Source organism: Macrotis lagotis, chromosome 1 (assembly GCF_037893015.1).
Source record: "Macrotis lagotis isolate mMagLag1 chromosome 1, bilby.v1.9.chrom.fasta, whole genome shotgun sequence".
In the NCBI taxonomy this organism is placed as follows: domain Eukaryota; kingdom Metazoa; phylum Chordata; class Mammalia; order Peramelemorphia; family Peramelidae; genus Macrotis; species Macrotis lagotis.
Window position 1 is genome coordinate 120,474,081 of NC_133658.1, and position 21,839 is coordinate 120,495,919.

Here is a 21,839-nt window from a genome sequence, read left to right on the forward strand (position 1 = left end):
ACTATCATTATTATCTTCAAATGGAAATGATATACAACTCCTATTACTAGTTAGTTGGTAGATTGTTACAAGCAAAGCTATTTGGAAATCTGAAAGTATATAACTTTTTCTTATTAATTCTTGAGAGACTTCCTTGTGATTCCATTGGACAAAAGCAATCATTAAACAATGATTTTTTTAAAATTCAACTTAGTAGGCAGAGAAACAGGATCAGAGTTAGAAAGAAATCTTGACTGACATTCACTGGCTTTAAGATCCTGAACAAGCAGCATTACTTCTCTGAGTCCCAGGGAAATTCTCAAACCAAGTTACAAACTACCTTGCAAAAGGGGGATTTACTAATGGGGAGGGCAAGGGAAGTTTTACTAACTGTATCAATGAAATCACAGATCTGGTGAAAAAAAACCAAGTTTATTGGAAAGGGTCATTTTTGTCCTCAGTTTCCCCAATCCAAATTATCTACAAATTATCCTGTATAGATCTTTGTACATAATTGTTTTCATGTTTGTCCCCAGTCCCATTAGATTGTGATCTCCTTGGAACTACTTGGGACTGTGACCTTATTGGTATCTCCAGCACTTAACAAAACAGGAGGTGAAATAAAGGCTTGCTGACTGACTGGGCTATTGGTTTTCCTCCCGTCGGAAGACCAAGGACAATCAGAAAAATATTGAAAAAGGGGGCTAACTCTCCCACAGAGTACTGTGTCATATAGATACTAAGCCCAACATAAGAATTCCTTTCATGATATATCAGCTGAGAACCTCTACTTGAATATTTTTCAAAAATCAAACAAAAATGATGAAGAAAAGGGGCCTCAAAGATGACAGTTGTGTCATGAAGTTATAGCTGGACAAATAAATTCTCCTGAACAAATATTATGATATACTTTCTTCCTGGGTCATACAGAATTTATTTAAGAAAAAAATTATCAAATGTCATTGTGCCAGAAGCTGGGAATAAAAAGACAAAAAGCCAAGTTAAGGAGTTTACATTCTAATGGGGAACAAGAGGGTTGGGAATAGATTTTTGTAGGTCATAGTTGTTAAATGGTATTCCACAATGAGACGGTGAAGAGGAAGTGCACAAGTAGAAGAAACATTATGTAAAGAGAATGGCAAGCGACTTAATTTCCCTCAAACTCAAAGGAGATGAGGCAAAGAAGTATAAAATAATCCTGGAAAGGCTGGTTGGCCCCAAGTTGTGAAGGATTTTAAATATCAACCTAGGAATTTGTAGTTTATCCTTGATGCAGTAGCAACAAAGCAAAGATGAGCAAATATCAGATATTAGATATTTTCTTATTCTCCAATATTATATATTATATTTGCATTTCTCTGGCATTATCACCTTTCTCTCTTATTGGTCCTGACATTTGGCCATAAGCACATGAAGCATGAAGGAATGCCTTCAGGGACAAATGAATGTCAGTTTAAAATGCTAACTGTGGTCTTTGGAAAGCCTAGACATACTCACAAGTTCTAAAACTGTTCCTAAAATTCTCATCAAAATCTTTTTAATCCTGAAGATCAGACTTTCTATAACTTGTTTGTGATGAACGTAATTTTAATAATCTCATATACATTATATTTTTACTTAATTACAACAGTCTCATCATAACAGAGTTCATTATTATATCAATCTGGCCTTTGGGGGGGGGTGGTTTGGTAAGGAGCCTGGGATGGGAGGAGCATGTACAGTACTTGTGATTTCATCAGTATATGGAACTCCTTTTACCAAAAAAGATCAGCAATTTTCCTACAACTCAGTCTTAAGAAAGACTTTTGTGTATGCCAATAAGTCTTAATCACATGAATATGTAACAGTGAAAGTCTTATGTGAAAAATGTGTAAGTCCTGTCCTTGTTCCTTCCTTAATTATATAAATTTGCATATATGCAGCCTTCTCATACCCTGTCAAGCTTAACTATCTTCATGTATTAAGATTATAGCAGTCACTGGATTGAACATATAACTATATACTTAGATTACTCTGTACCTTTACTCTGCCTTCACAGCATATATTTTTTAAGATTTTCAAAACCAAAACAAGACAAAAACAAATGACCAATATGTACTTTGTAACAGAATGTTGAATATTTAACAAGTTAATTTTGAGAATCAACATGAGAGGAAAAATAGATTTTTTTAATGTTTATACATTTTAAAATTTCTAGTCATTGGAAGACCTCATCAGAGGGACAATATGGTATACATCAAAAACATACAAACAAAGGTATACAACAAACTCTCAGCCTTGGCCTCACACCTGGGACATAGCTAACAAAATAAATGAAAATAAAATACAACATAGAAAATGTCAACATGTGATTTTCTAAGTCAATATGCACCTGCAGAAATACGTTTCTCTTTGAGTTTGACATCACTAATACACAGGTAGACAAAGATCTCTGAAAGATCTGAATTTGAGGCCTGACTCAGATGTATATTGTTATAGGAACCTAAGCAAATCACACAATCACCCCTCACCCCCAGGAAGCCCTGAATTCACAGAACAAGTGACAATATGCATTGGCAGAATGAATTTCCTCTTTGTAAATTCCCTATACCAGATGAAATCAGAGGTCAAATAAAAATAGGGGAGAGAGAGAGAGATTGAGAGACAGAAAATCGATCATAGATATCAATGATGTTATTAACAGAATATTAACTTTTATGAATATAATTTAATATGCATTGCAAATATTTTTCAAATGCTCTTATAAACATTGAAGAAATTAATTTTAAATTTCAATTTCCTTTTTATAGCATTTCCTATTATAGACAAAATTCAAAATATAGATATATTTCAAAACATTTGCATATTTGAAAGAAAATATAAAATACTTCAAAATGTATTTAATACTTGACAATACAAAAAACCAACTTTGATATTAAACATAGTCTAAATCTTGTTCCTGGTCCCAAGGGTGGTAACTATGGCATTACAAGCAATTACTTGTTGTGTTTTGCAAATCTCCAGTGGCAATAATTAGTCTACCTGTTGACAGAGAATTTCTCCTGCTCTATTGTTAATGGAGGCAATTGATTTGCACAAGGGTGTAATTACCATCACTGATGGTGTCGGAGATGAGCTTCCCCACCAGGGTTCTGTCAATCACCACTTTATCCAGCTGTGACCCAAAAAGGCTTAGGGAAACCAGCACACCTGAATCAAAAAGGAGCTAAATTCAAATAAACAAGAAAACAAACAAACAAAAATCATTTAGTCATGGCATCAGTCTTAAAAAAAATTTCACACATAAAATTACAAAAAAAGACAGCTTTATGAAAATTACAGATAATTCTCTGTTTTAACCTTTTAGATGATGTAGACTGTAGAATAATTCATGTATTAAGAAAAATTATGTGAGAAGTTGAAATTATTCCAATTTTTCCATTAGATGTCTAATGAACTAAATGCTTATTTTTTTTACAGAAACAACATTTTATTCGCATTATAGAAAACACATTAAATTGTTCTAAAAAAGACAAAATGTAATTTGATTTACTATTTGATTATGTGACATCAAAGCATAAAAGAGCATAACTTTGGAATGTTCAATACAATTATACAAAAGATTGTAACAATTATTCAGCTGTAGTAGAAAGATCAGAACATTCTATTTATTTTCCCTTTGGCTATCTCTTAATTTTGGATTAAAGATCTAACAGTAAAACAGAAATACACTTTTTTTCCTTCCTCAAGTCCTAACATATCGCTATGAAATAGAAAAAAAAATAAACATGGTTCATACAGCAAGAGAAATACCTCCTTTATGTCCCTTATAATTCTCCATACAACAAAATGTTATTTAAGTCAATAACTTTTAAGTTCATCTGTCACAGATCCAATATGATGTGTGCACACTATATTAAATTTTAAATGCTACAATTTTATGAATACCAAATATTAGCAAACATTAGGGTTAATCCTGCCCAATTAAAGGGAGACAGGTGACATCAATGAATTTATACTGCTTCCTTCCTTCTTCAGGAGCATAACTTGTCCATCCACTTGATATCATGAATAGTATACTTTTTTTTTAGGTATTTGCAAGGCAAGTGGGATTAAGCGGCTTGTCCAAGGCCACATAACTAGGTAATTATTAAGTGTCTGAGGCTGGATTTGAACTCAGGTACTCCTGACTCCAGAGCTGGTGCTCTATCTATTGTACCACCTAGCCACCCCCAATAGTCTACTTCTTAATAGACCTCACCAGCTAAATAAAAGTGTGATGGTAAGTTCAGTGATCAATTCTGTGGAGTGAATTGAACAGCATAATATAAAAAGAATGAACTACGGGGGGCAATTTATTATTTAATAACTTCCCAGATAGGGAAATCCAACTACCAAAAATTCCCCTTCAAGTAGTTTGCTATTTTATTTAACCTTCCTGAAAAAAAACCACAACCTGATTATAACTTCTAAATGTCTATTAGTATATGAAATTTTAGCAATGGAAGAAAACATTTCCACTTCCAAGGTAACAGTATCAGTACTGATGAGTCATTATGCAACACATGATACAGGAAGGGGGGAAAAATCCAAAAACCAATGGTTAGTAAACTAATCATAAAAATGCTGGCCAAACCCACAACACAACTAAGATTTTAAACAAAAGTGGGAATTTCCCCACCCACCTATCCATCAAGTCCCAGCTAGAGAGGAGAATTCCATGTCAGGACATATTTGAACATGTGTGGAAGACTTTGAAAGAGGGGCACAAGAAAAGCATGGGAAGGCCTTATCTAACCCAGGCTCATGAATCAGACAGCAAATTGGAAGGTCCCTTATGATCAACTTGAGCTTATAATTTTGATTAATACAAATTTCTCATCCTTAGTGAAGCCTCCAAAAGCATAGTCCAACTACTAAGAAGAGAGGACTTTAAAGCATTTTTCCATTTCATGCCAATGTCATAGGGATAGGGGAGGGAGGGGAGAAGAGAGAGAAATAAACTGTTGGCTTTGGAGAAAAGAACAAATCACATTTGTTGGCTTTGGAGACCATTTCCCCCAAAGATTTCAAAGTATTTCACACAATTATCCTTTAAATATAAACTTTGAAAAATAATTGAGAATAACCAAGTAAATCTGAATACTATAAATATACAAGTTCAACTATAAAGACCTTATGAAGGAAGATGCTATACCACCACCAAAGAACTGATAAATAGAAGTATGCATAGTCCTGTTTGATATATATATATATGTATATATATATATATATATATATATATATATATACATGTACATATATATCAAATGGTGGCATTCTTTATTGTAGAGTATAGAAGGAAGGAGGGAGAAAGTTTGGAACTTAAAATTTAGTTAAAAAAAGAATAAAAATAAGCTGTTAACTAAAACACCTGCCTATATAATATTCATTTATGTCAAATTCACCCGGATCTAGGGGCAGCTAGGTGGTGCAGTGGATAAAGCACCGGCCTTGGAGTCAGAAGTACCTGGGTTCAAATCCGTTCTCAGAAACTTAATAATTACCTAGCTGTGTGGCCTTGGGCAAGCCACTTAACCCCACTGCCTTGCAAAAATGTAAAAAAAAGTTTTGTTATTTTTAGGAGGCAGTGGAAGAGGAGACTCAATGTCATCAAGGATCCCAAGGCTCAAGATACATGTACACCATTCTAGAAAGAATAGTCCTGAGATTTTCTCTAGTAAGGCTCTCTCAGTTTTAAGCATTACAGAAAATGAAGTGTAATCATGGATACAACTTTTACCATAGTAAATGTTTGTTTTTATTTTTAAACTGAAGTGCATAGAATATGTAGGCACACAAAGAAGAAACAGTCCTTGCCCTCAAGGAGTTTATAATCAAATAAGGGAAATGAGCTGAATCATCAAATAATTTTACAAGTAAGAAAATGATGAAGTATGTATGAGAAATTCAAGGAGAATGAAATCACAATTATCTAAAAGTGAAGGGGTGATATTCAGGAAACACATTTTATAGGAGATGGAAGCTGAGTTTTGTTTTGGAAAACAGAATGAAAAATTGTTATTACTATATACTGGACACTGTATATGAGAGGCACACAGTGTAGATACAAATACCCTTCTCCTCAAGATATTCATATTTTGACAGGAAACAACAAGACATGTAAGAAAGTGGTGTCCTGGAATGAGTGTTTTAAGCAAGGAAATCAGAGCGGATGAAGATTTGAGCCACAGGGTAAATGACTGATATATACATTTGAAGAATTGCATTATTGATCTAAGTACTTATTCCAAAACAATGCTAGAAATTGGGGAGTGAAAGAGTGGTAAGACATTCCCATAAGGCTGGGAATGGTTGTGGTAAGCTCACACTGGGCAAAATAAAATGAAAGTTAGTCAATCAGAGCCCATGCATGGAGGGATTGCTTAGAAGGCTATTATACTAAAGTAGGACAGAGTTAATGAAGGTCTGAACTAGGGCAGTAGAAAGGATGGACGGGGGGAATAAATGTTAGAAGTCCCCTGAGGTAGAAATAACAAAACTGAACAATTAATTAGGTATAATAAGTGAGAAAGAAGGAAGAGTCAAAGATTAATCAAGTTTCAACCCAAGGTCACTTCCACTCAGTATAAAAGGCAGTGTGATTAGTGGAAAGAGTACTACATTTATACTCAAGGGAATCAAATCCTGCTCTACCCCAACAACCTGTGTGACCTTCAGTGATTAACAATCTCCTTGAGTCTTGGTTTCTTCTTCCATAGAAGTGGGATAATATTTATAAACCTTCATCTGTTACATAAATATATTAGCAAGAATGATAATTCTCCATATGGTTCTAAGGAATTCAACCCCTATGTCATCTTTATCTCTTCATTTCTCTTCTATACAGAACCAACTCCTCCTAAATCCCAACACATGCTCATTTAAAGCATTTCTAAAACTTGTTGATATAATCTTTCTCTAAAACTTATCTTTAATACTAAAGTGTCAGACGGATGCTACATAGCAATTCTGTTTTTGGCTCTCGTGTTGGACATGAAATGACAAGTACATGGGTTCAGATCCTGCCTCCTATACTTAAGTGTTTCCCTTAGTAAGTCATTTACCCTCTCTGAGCCCCAATTTCCTCATCTGTAAAATAAGGATGATAATACCTACGGCATCTATGGCAGGGGGTATTTGTGAGACTCAAAATGGGATTATAAATAAAAACAATCTTTTAAATCTCATGGAACTGTGTAGATTTTTTAGTATTGATTTAGTATTTAGATTGATTATCATAATATTGCTGGCATAAGAGCAGAGAATCTAGTCAGAAGAGTGCTCTTACTATACAAACACTGTGTTACTGGTGATACAAAGACAAAAATGGAACAGATTTGCCCTTGAAGAGCCTATTAAGGGAAACAATGTGCAAATATAAACAGATACAAAATTTATACAAGGTAGTTAATTATAGAGTAGCAGCTGAGGGAATCCAGGAAGACATAAAGCACCTGGTAAACACATTAAAGGAAATGGGAATCTAAGAAATGGAGGAGAGGATGGAGTGCATTCCAGGCATGGAGAAAAACAGCAATGGAATGCCATGCATACAGAACAGTGAAGAAGTAAGTTTGACTAGGCTGTAGAGTACAGGAAGAGAAGAAATGAAAAATGAGGAAGAAAAGACAGGTTAGGGTCAGGTGGTAAAGGGCTTTAAATGCTAAATGGAAGTGTTTGTATTCAACCCTTTAGGCAATTGGGAACTACAGGAGTTTAATGAGTAGAAGAATGACATGGTCTGATCTATGCTTTAAGAATATCATTTTGGCAACTGTGTTAAAGATGAAAAGGAGAAGGGGAACCAACTTGAGGCAGGAAGATCAAGAGGCTAGTACAAAACTTCAGAGAAGACTAGATTTATCTCAGCCTATTAATACTACCTTTTACCGGATAACTCTCCAAATACTTGATGAGAACTATCATATCTCCTTTGGGCAGGTAAGTAGTGCAGTGAATAGAGAGCCAGAACTGATGTCAGGAAGACTTAACTTTGAGACTTTAAATCTTGCCTTAGACTCTTTACTAATATGTGACCTCAGGTAATGTTAATGTTGTTTGTCTCAGTTTCCTCATCTGTCAAATGTTCTGAGAAGGAAATAGTAAACCAGTGTCTTTACCAAGAAAATTCCAAATGAGTCACAAAGAACTTAACAGAAAGAATTCAACAATAATTGAAATGATTGAACAACAACAAAATCATCTTTCCTTTGATTTTCTCTATCCCTAGCTAAATTTACTCAGGAAAATTCTTTTAAAAAATTTATTTAAGGCAATGGAGTTAAGTGACTTGCCCAAGGTCATACAACTAGGCAATTATTAAGTGCCTGAAGACAGATTTGAACTCAAATCCTCCTGACTTCAGAACTGGTTCTCTATCCACTGCACCACCTAGCTGCCCCTACCAGGATAGTTTTGTATGTAACTTCACTGACTGAGAGATGTGACTTCCTGATCAGGAGAGAGAATGTTGAAGTGATTCTGTCTCCTCACATGAAAGGCAAAGTCGGTGTTAAGAATGGCTTCTTCAGAAAGAGACCCATCTGATTTTAGACATTCTTTGGGGGAGAGAGGAAGTAAGACTTTGGAAGCTGCAGATATGTCAGGGAAGGGACTTCTTAAAACATTCTTGATTTCTAGTTTTCTTCCCTAGAGATTTTGGAGATTTTCTCTTGGAAGAGGTAGGAACTATTCTTTTTGTTGAGTTGAGACCTTACCTTGCTCCCATCTAAAAAGCTCATTTATTTTTGTGCATTTTCTAGTAAATTTTATTCTATATAACCTCCAATGGATAAATGAGCTCACTCTCTGACATTTATCATGATCTTTTATGTAACTAATATTTTATGGGAAGAAGTCAAAATTATGAGTATAATCTAAGGATTTATGAGAAGGAAAATGGCAATGAGATCAAGGAGAAAACCACAAGTGAGCAGAGAATAGGTGGAGTTTGAAATGACAAGACTTATCAACTGATTGGACAAGGGATGAGAGATAAGAGTGGAGTTAGGGATGACAATAAAATGACTGACAATTGGAGGGATGAATTTGGCCCAATTTCTCACATTCCTATTGGGGAATCACAAATTTTTTAGGAGGCCATGTCCTCATTTTAAGTCTACTGGCTCAATGAGACCATTATCAAATAGGTAAATTAACAACATATTCAGACTTCTGGGGCAGAGCCAAAATGGTGGTATGAAGCTAACATGCTCTTGGAGCTTTTCCCCACCAAAGATAAATGAAGCTTCTGCACTGACATTGAAGCTACAGATTCCATCAAGAAAAAGAGAAGATCCAAAGAAGTCTTCAACAATAAACAATATGGAATATCTTCAATGAAGGTCTGTCTCTTTGAGGGAAAAGGGGGAATAAAGTCCATGAGGCGTGAGAACAGGAAAGCCAGTGGAAGGCTTTTAGCCACAGTGTAGTCCAGTTCCTCACAGCTTGAAAACAGCAGAGGTCCTGGCAGCTAGAGAGCAAGCCAGCAAGAAGAGTTCCAACTCAATAGAAAATCTGAACCCTAGAAACACTGGGGCAAAAGACAGGACTGGGTTGGAAACAAACCACTGTTAAGTCAGAACCTGGACACAAAGGAGGAAAAAGACCTCTGCAAAGGCAAGGCCAAGACTGCACAGCCAACATTTTGGCCAATGAAAAGTCAGGGTTCAGACCCTAGCTCCAACATAAAAAGCTTATATCTATACTCCCTATATCCCAGGAACAGAGTTAAACAAGAAAGATGCGTAAAAAAGTTAAAAGAGTGCTCACTATAGAAAACTACCTTGCAGATAAAAATGATAACAATGCCATATTGGAAGAAGAAATCAGTGAAAAATCACTCACAAGGGAAGTCTCAAAAGAATCTATGAATTGGACTCAGATCCAAAAGTTCATAGAAGAGTTTAATAAAGAATTTAAAAACCAAAGAAGAGAGGAAGAAGAAAAATGGAAAAAAAGAAATGAGAATCATACAGAAAAATAATGAAAAATTGACCAGAGAATTCAACATCTTTAAAAAGGAAATACAAAAGGTAATAGAAGAAAATAAAACCCTAGAAATTAGAATCAAACAAAGAGCGGCCAATGGATCCTCAAGATTACAAGATTTCATCAAACAAAATAAAAAGTTTGAAAAAATTGAAGAAAACAAAATCTAGGAGAGGTAATCTATGAAACATCAAACCATTAGAAAAGATAGATCAGAAAAAGAACCTAGAAAACAATGTGCAGGAAATTATCATGGCAAACTGTCCAAATCTGCTAGAATGAGAAGACAATATAACTATTTTTATGACTTTATTTATACATTACTAAAATATTCTTGTTTAAGAGTAAACATAATACCCCCCTCCCCCACAAAGATACAGAGCCTCATGAGAAATAAAGTAAAAGTCAAAGAAAACAAATGTGTTTCAATCTGTGTTCTGATAACATCAGCTCTGTCTCTGGTGGATCACATTCTTTATCATAAGCTACATCACAGAATTACTTCCATATTTTTCCACAGTTGCTGTTGCTGATTATAATTCCCTCCATTCATTCCTCCCCATTATCATATATTATATTTTCTCTCTCCTTTCACTCTGTCCCTTTTCTAAAATGTGCTGTAGGGTATCTGAGTGGCCCAGCAGACAGAGCACCAGCCCTGGGGCCAAGAGGCCCCAAGCCCACATACCACCCCAGAGACCCAGGACAATATAACTATTGGAAAAATATACAGAACCCCTCCAGAAAGCGACCCCAGGATAAGAACTCCAAAGGACTGTTATAGCCAAATTTCAGAACTCTCAAGAGAAGGAGAAAATACTGCAAGCAGCAAAATGGAAACAATTTAAATTCAAAGGAAACACAATCAGACTCACACAGGACCTATCAGTCTCAATACTGAAGGACCAGAAGACCTGGAATATCATATATCTAAGGGCAAAGGACCTGGGATTAAAACTAAGAATTTACTACACTGCAAAATTAAGCATATATTGTTGGGGAAAAGATGGATGTTCTATGAAATAGAGGACTTCCAGAATTTCCTGGCACAAAGACCAGAACTGAACAGATAATTCAATCGCCAAATACAGGACTCAAGAGATGCATAAAAATATAAATGAAGAGGGGAAGGAAATAAACAAAACAAATGTTAGTCAAGAATAAAAGGGAAGCTATAACCCTTCTCTTGAGAATTTTACTTATCTTAGGATAATTAAAGATTAAATATAATTTTTGATATTTGACTTAGAGGATTTGGGTATAGTTGGGTCTTGTCTCTCCATTGAAGAGACTCAAGATGACATCACAATGTTTGCAATAAAAAGCCCTAATGAAAAGCAGAGGTGTTAACTCTAAACTTAAATGTCTCAGTATCCTTTGACCCACCTTAATTCTCCTGTGCTGACAAAGCTTAGCACTTTCTCTAATAAGGGCATCATAAACTGGGCAGTGTCTCCCATAACTGAGACAGTATCTCCCATAACTTACAATCATTTGTAAAGTTCTCAGATGGGGTAGCTAGGTGGTGCAGTGGATAGAGAACCAGCCCTGGAGTCAGGAGTACCTGAGTTCAAATCCAGCCTCAGTCACTTAATAATTACCTAGCTGTTTGCCCTTGGGAAAGCAACTTAACCCCATTTGCCCTGCAAAAAAACCCCTAAAACTTAGTGAGTACTTTAGAGCCTCCCAGTATTTAGAGCCCTTTGAGACTCTTATAGTTAATTAAATCAGGTTGGACTTAATCCTTACTTTACTTAACAAGGGGTTAAGTACTCTAGTGGGGGAGAGGGGGTAAAGTGTGAGAGAAAATCGGTTTAGGGGGAGGGATACAAATAGTTCATAAAATAATTTGACTTTGGATAATACTTTGGCTCATAAGTCTTGGAGCCTACTTGGAATGGGGGTAAGGTAAAAAATGATTATAATTTGATGTAATTCAAGATTCCTGAAAAGTATACTTCTAATGAGACAGAAGAGGGGAGGGTACTTAGTGACTTTGAGAAGATGCTGCTTATCAAGCAATCAAACTGGGATGATACTTTGACAACACTTAGAGTTTATAGAGCAATCAATTAAACAAGTTGCAATTGATGATACCTGATTAATAGCACTTGAGTGATAAATAATACCAGGTGAAGAAGCACAAAGATTTCTAATTTTAGAGGGAAAGAAGGGAGGGTGTGAATATAGACTATATTCTATTCAATAGATTTGGCCCAGAGAGGGAATAAGATACATTCCCATTTGGGTTTTAAAATCTAAACCAAAAACAAACAAAAATTTTCCCCAAAACAAAAATCTATCCTACTCTACAGGGAAGAGGGCAATGGAGGAAGGGAAAGATAAGGGAAGAAGGGACTGATAAAAGGGAAATCCATGGTATAAGTGAAAATAAAGTGAAAATTAAATTTTAAAAGAAAAGTTAAAGGGGAAAGGAAGTAAAACTTTAGTGAGGAGGAATAAGAGGAAAGGAAAGAGAAAATTATAAATGGAGAAAGATAGCATGAAGGGAAATACAGAATCAGTAATCTTAACTATAAATGTGAATGGGGGAGGCAGTTAAGTGGCATAGTGGATAGAGCATCAGCCCTGAATTAAAATTTGGCCTCAGACATTTAGTAATTATCTAGCTGAGTGACCTTGGGCAAGCTGCTTAACCCCATTGCCTTATAAAAAGCAAAAAACCCCAAAAAACCCCAAACAAAACCCAAAACAAAAAAATCCAAATGTGAATGGAATGACCTGTCCCATAAAATGGAAGTGAATAGTAGAATGGATTAAAAACTAAAATCCTACAATATGTTGTTTACAAGAAGCATATTTGGAGCAGAGAGATACACACAGGGTAAAGGTAAAAGGATGGAGCAAAATATATTGTCTCAGCTGAAGTACAAAAAATCAGGGATAGCAATCCTGATCTCAGATAAAGTAAAAACAAAAATTGATCTCATTAAAAGGCATAAGGAAGGAAACTACATCTTCTATAAGACAGGACTGGTAATGAAGCTATATCATTACTAAACTTGTATGCACCTAGTAGCATAGCATCCAGATTCATGGAGGAAAAGTTGAGTGAATTACAAGGAGATAGAGGCAGCAAAACTTAAATAATGGGGGACCTCAATCTCTCTTATAACTAGATAAATCTAAACACAAAATAAACATGAAAGAAGTTAAGAAGGTGAATGAAATCTTAGAAAACTTACATATAATGGACCTTTGAAGAAAACTTAATGGGGATAGGAAAGAATATATCTTTTTCTTGGCAATATATGCCATCTGACCATGTACTAGGGCATAAAAACCTTATAATCAAGTGCAGAAAGTTAGAAATAATAAATGCACACTTCTCAGACCATGATGCAATAAAAATTATGTGCAATAAAGGTTCATGGAAAGTTAAAGCAAAAACTAATTAGAAACTAAATAAATTAATTTTAAATAATGGGTGGATCAAAAAGGAAATAATAGAAATAATCAATGATTATATATCCAAGAAAATGATACCAAATGATACCATACATCAAAATGTATGGGATGCAGCCAAGGCAGTTTTGAGGGCAAACTTTATATCTCTAAATGCCTATATGAATAAAATAGAGAAACAGGACTGGGTATGCTACTAAAAAAGGTAGAAAAAGAACAAATTAAAGATTCCCAATTAAATACCAAATTAGAAATTCTGAAAATCAAGGGAGAGATTAGTAAAATTGAAAGCAAGAAAACCATTGATCTAATATATAAAACTAAAAGTTACTTTCATGAAAAAGCCAATAAAAGAGATAAACCTTTGGTTAATCTGATTAAAAAAAGAAAAATAACCAAATTATCAGTATCAAAAACAAAAAGGGTGAACAAACTACCAATGAGGAAGAAATTAAAGAGATAACGTGGAGCTACTTTGCTGAAACTGTATGCCAATAAATTGGATAACCTGAGTGAAATGGATGAATATTTACAAAAATAAAAACTGCCCAAATTAACAGAAGAGGAAATAAAATACTTAACCCCATTTCAGAAAAAGAAATCAAAGAGATCATTAATAAGCCCCCTAAGAAAAAAGTCTTCAGGTCCAGATGAATTTACAAGTGAATTCTACCAAACATTTAAGGAACAATTAATTCCCATTCTACAAAAAAAAATTTTTTTTAAATAGGAGGAGTTCTGCCAAATTCCTTTTATGACACCAGTATAGTGCTCATACCTAAACCAGAAAGAACCAAAACAAAGAAAATTATAGATCAATCTCCCTAATGAATGTTGATTCAAAAATCTTAAATAAAACTTTAGCAATGAGACTACAGAAAATTGTTACTAGAATAATATACCATGACCAGGTAGGATTTATGCCATGTAGGCAGGGAGGGTTCAATATTAGAAAAACACTCAACATACTTGAATGTATCAATAGCAAAACCAACAGAAATCAAATGATTATCTCAATAGATGCTGAAAAGGCCTTTGATAAAATACAACATCCATTCCTGTTAAAAAGTTTAGGAATAAATATAGTTTTCCTTAAAATAATAAACTGTATTGCCCATACCACTCAGCCCAATTCTTCAAATCATTCCTACAGACATCTCTAGCTCTTGACCCTCTCCTCAGCTTCAGTGACATTTTTTTTCTTGGCTTTACATAACTTTATTTCATAAGGATCAACCATCATCACACAAAGGAGAGCATAAGTTACAGAATTTAGGTAACTGGGACTTTTCATAGAACTAGAACAGGCAGCTAAAAGCATTTTGGGGGATGAATTTGAAACATTTCCAATACATCAGGGATGAAACAAGGGTGCCCATTATCACCATTACTATTCAATATAGTATTAGATATGCTAGCTTTAGCAATAAGAGAAGAAAAAGAAATCGAAGGAATCAATAAATTGGCAATGAGAAAGCAAAGTTTTCACTCTTTGCAGATGATAATGATGGTATACTTAGAAAACTTGAGAAAAATCATCTAAAAAACCCCTTGAAACAATTAACAAATTCAGCAAAGTAGTAGGATATAAAGTAAACCCACATAAATCATCAGCATTTCTATATATGAGCAACAAACCCCAAGAGCAAGAGATAGAAAGAGAAATTCCATTAGAAGTTACTATAGACAATATTAAATACTTGGGAATCTACCTCCCAAGACAAACTGAGAAACTGTATAAATACAATTATAAAGCACTTCTCATCCAAATAAAGTCAGATCTAAATAATTGAAAAATGTCAATTGTTATGGTTAGGTTGAGCTAATAAAACAAAATGACAATTCTACCCAAATTAAATTACTTATTCATACAATAGCAACCAAATTATTAAACAACTATTTTACAAGCTAGAAAAAATAGTTACAAAATTCATCTGGAACAGCAAAAGATCAAGAATAGCAATGAAAGTGATGAAAAGAAATATAAAGAAAGGTAGCCTAGCTCTTCTGATTTAAAAACTATACTATAAAGCAGCTTGCCTGGTACTGGTTTAGAAACAGAGTAATAGATCAGTGGATTAGGATAGGTTCAAAAGGAACTGCAGTAAATGACTACAGTAATCTGCCTTTTGACAAAACCAAAGACATCAGCTTCTGGGCTAAGAACTCACTATTTGACAAAAATTTTGGGGGGGAGGAAATGAAAAACAGTAGGGCAAAAACTAAGTATAGACCCATATCTCACACCCTATACCAAAATAAGATCAAAATGGGTAGAGGATTTAGACATAAAGGGAAACATCATAAATTAATAGGCCAAGAAATACTCTATCATATCTATGGAAAGGGGAAAAATTAATGATCAAACAAGAAATAGAGTAAGTTATAAATTGCAAATTGAAGGATTTTGACTATAATTAAAAAGGTTTTTTTTAGGTTTTTGCAAGGTAAACGGGATTAAGTGGCTTGCCCAAGGCCACACAGCTAGGGAATTATCAAGTGTCTGAGACCAGATTTGAACCCAGGTACTCCTGACTTCAGGGCCGGTGCTTTATCTATCTACTACGCCACCTAGCTGCCCCAAATTAAAAAGGTTTTGCACTAATAAAATCAATGCTGCTACAATCAGAAGGAAAGCAGAAAGCTGGAAACAATCTTCACAACTAAGAGTTATGTTAAAGGTCTCATTTCTAAAATACAGAGAATTGCAACAAATCATTCCCCTTGTAAATGGGATGAATAGACAGTTTTCAAATGAATAAATTAAAGCTATATACAATCACATGAAAAAATGCTCCAAATCATTATTCATTAGAAAAATTCAAATTAAAACAAATCTGAGGTATCACCTCAAACCTATCAGATTTGTTAAAATGAGAAAAAGGGAAGATGATCAATGTTGGAGAGTTTGTGGGAGAATTGGGACATTAATACATTGCTGGAGGAGTTGTGAAATGATTCAACCATTATGGAGAGCAATATGAAACTATTAAAGAGCAATAAAACTGTTCATTCCCTTTGACCAGAAAAAATCATTTTATATATATATATATATATACACACATATATGTATGTGTATATATACATACATATACATACATATATATATATATATATATATATATATATATATATAGATATATACAATCAAATCACTGGATCATAGATTTAGATAGAGAAGGGCCCTTAAAAGGATCTTTGGTCCAACTGTCTCATATTACAGATTATTATTAAACAGAGACTTGTGGACGTTAAATCCTTTGTGCCATATTTTCCAGATGATCTATTTTCATCTGGCATGCTTTTTTCTTGTGGTGCTTTAAGATTATTTGCCTTTTTTTTGCACTTCTGAAATTATGGTGCTTCATAATTTATGTTCACATAATTTCACCAGGGGAATAGTAATACAAAAGAAATAGGCTTCTTATAGTAGCAGGGGGATTGGGATCTTTCAAAGTCTTTATGAAATGCTTTACATATGTTAACTCATTCGATCCTCCAAACAACTCTGTGAGGGAGGTCTGGTGTTACAGGTGAGGAAACTGAGGCTGAGACTTTTGTTCAGCTAATAAGAATCTAAGGCAGAGTTTGAACTAGTCTTGTAGATAGCAAGTCCTATGTATTATCCAAATGAATCAGTTAGTTGTCTATCACTACTCATTAAAACAGATCAATACAGAGGTTGTTAAACATAATTACTTTATTTGACTAGATCTTGATCAAGATTTCAAGTAATAATCACACAGATTCACAAAGCCCCTTTCTACTCTGCTCCCCCATTTACCTCTAGTTCTCCTACACTTGAGTAAATCCAGCAGTCTAAATTTCTCTTGAATTCCCTCTGTTTTGGCAGGTCTTCTTCATGGTTCAAGGATCCTGAATCTTGGCTAGCTATCAAAACCCTCTTTCTTTGGTTTTAGCCTTCAATTACCTAATCTTTTTTTCTAGTGGTGAACTACTCCCTAACTTCCAAGACTTCTACTGTCTGTATCTTCTTTCTTCCAGTGATTCCTTGCACAGTTTACATTTTAAAATCTTGGGATATTTTTTTCCTAATCAGTAGTTCCTTTTCAATATGTTCTGAGAAATTTTGCTTTCTTTTGGATGGGAAAGTCTTCCAGTTCCTGTTTCCCTTAGTTTCTTTCTAACCATAATTCCTTTTTTATTAAAGATTTTATTTGAGTTTTTGAGTTTTACAATTTCCCCCCAATCTTACTTCCCTGCCCCCCCACAGAAAGCAATCTGTCAGTCTTTACTTTGTTTCCATGTTGTACATTGATCCAAATTGAGTGTGATGAGAGAGAAATCACATCCTTAAGGAAGAAACAAAAAGTATAAGAGATAACAAGATCAGACAATAAGATATCTGTTTTTTTTCTAAATTAAAAGGAATAGTCCTTGAACTTTGTTCAAACTCCACATCTCTTTATCTGGATACAGATGCTATTCTCCATTGCAGATAGCCCAAAATTGTCCCTGATTGTTGCACTGATGGAATGAGTAAGTCCTTCAAGGTTGATCATCACTCCAATGTTGCTGTTAGGGTGTACAGTGTTTTTTCTGGATCTGCTCATTTCACTCGGCATCAGTTCATGCAAATCCCTCCAGGTTTCCCTGAATTCCCGTCCCTTCTGGTTTCTAATAGAACAATAGTATTCCATGACATACATACATATACTACAGTTTGCTAAGCTATTCCCCAATTGAAGGACATTTACTTGATTTCCAATTCTTTGCCACCACGAACAGGGCTGCTATGAATATTTTTGTACAAGTGATGTTTTTACTCTTTCTCATCATCTCTTCAGGGTATAGACCCAGTAGTGGTATTGCTTGGTCTGACCATAATTATAATAAGATTTACAACATAAAACTTACTAAATTTTGCCATAATATTGTACCTAAAGCATCATTCATTTTCTGAAGAACCTAGCTCATTAAGTATAGTACATTGAAAGTTATTCTAAATCCTGGTCATCAGTTCTGTTATATTATCTTCAAGTCAGGAGAAATACTATATTATGACTTGATGAATATGCAGAATTTCAAGAAAGAAATAATTTATGAAAATAATAATGGCAACTTTGGCAAAAACCAGGCTTAAATCTGACAAAACAGATTTATAGACATTTATAAATGTCTCAGAATTAATTTATATTTTTAACCTATAGTTTGTTAACCCACAGATAAAAGCTCTCAATGATATTTTGAATTCCAAAGTCACATTCAGCTCTAGGATTTTGTTTTGGGATTAGTTTCTTTGCCTTCCTTGTCAGAAACTTTTTAATGTCAATCTTCTAAATACAAGGAAGTAAATTAATAAAAAAAATTGTTTAAACATATGATAAATTTTAAAATTCCCATTAGAGTGCTGGGCTTAGAGTTATGAGATGCTAAATTCAAATCCTACCTCAGATACTTACTGGGTATACTGGGAAAGTCATATAATCTATCAAGGAGATTGAACTCAGTGATTTCTAAGGTCCCCTCTTCTGGCTCTAAATCTATAATCCTACAATAAACATCCTGGTCATAACAAGCTGATACTCTTTCTTTATGGTTTATTTTTTTTAGGTTTTTGCAAGGCAAATGGGGTTTAAGTGGCTTGCCCAAGGCCACACAGCTAGATAATTATTAAGTGTCTGAGACCAGATTTGAACCCAGGTACTCCTGACTCCAAGGCCAGTGCTTTATCTACTACGCCACCTAGCCGCCCTTTATAGTTTATTTTAAAGAAGTATTGGTTTAATAAAGGTGTTCCTGAGGGAGCTCATTATTTAAAGAACATGTGAAGAAATACTTTGTAAATCAATAAACCAATAAATGAAAAAATCTTTATTTAGTATCTATGATTTGCAAAGCATTGTGATAGCTTTACTGGAAAATGCAGATAAGTATAAGATAAAGTGTTATAGTCATTGCACTAAAGAGCAGGTACATATTTATTTTCATGTTTTCTCCCCTATTAGATTGTGAGCTTCTTGAGAACAGGGACTTTTTAAAATCTTTCTCTGTATTCTAGATGTAGCACAGTATTTGGCACATAGTAGGTGCTTAATGTTTATTGCCTGATTATACACATTAAATGGTAATTAACGCTAAAAGGCAAGAAAAGCTAAGTGACTATACCTCATTTAAGATAAGCAATTATGACATAATGCTAATAGCTAATTTCAGAGGTAGGAGCACTTTGGTTCAAATCTTGGACTAGTAATTAAAAAGTAATTAAATCTTCCTGTGTTCTTGTCAACACTTTTTAGTTGTAATACAGATCATGGTCACTATTGCCTGCTTGTCCCTGGCCATTATCCCTCCTTTTTCAAAGAGGTCACTACCTGGCTGGCCATCTTCCACTCCTTTCCAACTGCTGCCCTTATCCTAGGAGATTCTGGTATTCATGATTTCTCAAACATCGATGATTAGCACTCTAAACTCCCAGTTCTTCAGTTTCTTCACTTTCACCAAATCCCAGAACTACTCCTACTTGACTGAGAAGATGTTTGAGAAGTTCAGAAGAGTTTTGGGGAAAAGATAATTTCAGTTTTGGACATGTTGAGTTTAGATGTCCAATAGAAAGAGAGAAAGGCAAGACTAGAGTTCAGCAGAAAGGTTAGGGAAACAAACCAAAAAACAAACTTGGCCTTTATTTGAATCTCCATGTTTCTCCATGCTAGTTAACAAACCCTTCAGCTTTCCTTGGCAGCCTTAGTTTATTCTGCATTTAGCACCCCATTCTTCAAGGGCCTGGCCATACTATGACATCCTTTGTGCATTACTTAACCTTTCTTCCATTCAGTGTATATTTTCTAAAAACTTAATGGTTCATTAACCAATTCTTCCAGTGACTCTTTTTCAACAACTCTCATTTCCTCCCCCATCAGATTTGCTTATCTTTGTGCTTTTGGAATTTCATTCTTGAATGCTTCTTATTCATAATGAGGTGACTTCCCTTGTAGAAGTTAAGATTAATTACCCTCTCTCTGAATGTTTTAGAATTTGGTCTCCTAAAATCTATGACTTATCATTTTGCCAGTTATTGGAGAACTGCTGTGTTAAACTACTTGTAGAATGTCTCTAACCCTAAATTAGGTACTATCACCAAATCACTGATTTAGAACTCAAAGGAACCTTAAAATTGTCATTCTCCTCACTTCGTTAGCACCTTGAAGTGCTCACTGTGTTCTTTTCTTTCTCAAGTTCTCATCCTTCTTCAAACCTTTCATTCCCTCATCATGAGTTCTTTTCAAGCTTTCCATAAATTTCAATCTCTGGATTTGACAATGCCAAAATTCTCTAGATCTCACAATACCTTCTCTTTCCTCCCCTTTTTTCTATTCTTTCTCCTTATTTCACTAACCTTTCTTCACTTTGACCCAGGAGTTTAAAAAATATTCAGTGAATGATTAGATGAAGAGTCAAGGAATAATGATGGCAGTGGTGGTTATGATGATGATACTGGTTGATATTTATATAGTGCTTAAAAGTTTTCAAAGTACTTTAAATAAATTATCTCATTTAAGTCTGACAACTGCCCTTTGATAATACTAAAATACAGGTATTGTTAACATAATCTTATAGATGATCATCTGAAAGAAAGGTTGGTAACTGTTGGATAGTTCTAATTTCTATGACCTCAAGTGCAAATTATGTTTCCATTAAGTAGAAAATGAAACTATTCATGCAAATGAAACTTGTGATCCTGTGTGTTTTAAGGGAAGCGGATGACAAGGAATTTTTAAAAAAATCTTTTGTTTCTCACTTGGAGGGATAGGGGAAAAAACAAATAATTGATTAAAAATGAAATTAACTTTTATAAAAATTTTTTTTCTTTATTTAAAATTTTTTTACAAGAGATGTCTTGCTTGTAAATAAGGGATAATACATCAGAAATGAAAATGACATAAAAGCAAAGTATAGGAATAAAAATACTTATTAAGACAAAATGAATGTGCTCAGGTCCTTTAAATACACAGGGAACCTATGAATCATGGTTTGATGAGACAAAATAACCTTTTGTGGCCTAAGAAGAAAAAATTCTTTTAAGTAAACAAGCATTCCTCCTGTTACTAAGCAGTCATATTCAGCAGTAAATTTCCTGGTAATGAAGATAGTACTAGTTTACAAACCTCAGAGTCATCCTTGACTCTTCACTCCATCTCAATTCATATATTTAATCAATTGCCAAATTTTGTTGATTCTACCTTCATAACAACTCTCTTATCTATCATCTTCGAATGAATGTGCTAAAAGTGGTTATTCAGCAAAACACTACAAAAATAGCAGCATATACTCTCTCTCTCTGCTTCTGTGTACCCCAAATTCACTCACATACCTTTAGCCATGCTATTTAATTGAAACTGTTGTCCAAGATTATCAATATTGCAGTGAATTTTTCTCAGTTATACTCTTAGGTTTTATTGTGC

General features: G+C 34.4%; 1 protein-coding gene across 8 annotated transcripts in view; it reads right to left on the bottom strand.

Moving 5' to 3' along the window:
- The window catches only part of WDPCP (WD repeat containing planar cell polarity effector), a 416,945-nt gene that overhangs the window by 218,083 nt on the left and 177,023 nt on the right, over positions 1 to 21,839 (bottom strand). For 6 of the 8 annotated variants that reach the window (XR_012472515.1, XM_074207107.1, XM_074207120.1 and 3 more), the window contains one exon: positions 3,070 to 3,184. Coding sequence is in view for 7 of the 8 variants with exons in the window: in XM_074207107.1 (XP_074063208.1) it covers positions 3,070 to 3,184 (115 nt within the window). In the remaining variant the exon portion in view is untranslated. The remainder of the gene's footprint in view (positions 1 to 3,069; positions 3,185 to 21,839) is intronic. The other 2 variants (XM_074207144.1, XM_074207135.1) reach the window with 1 other exon arrangement.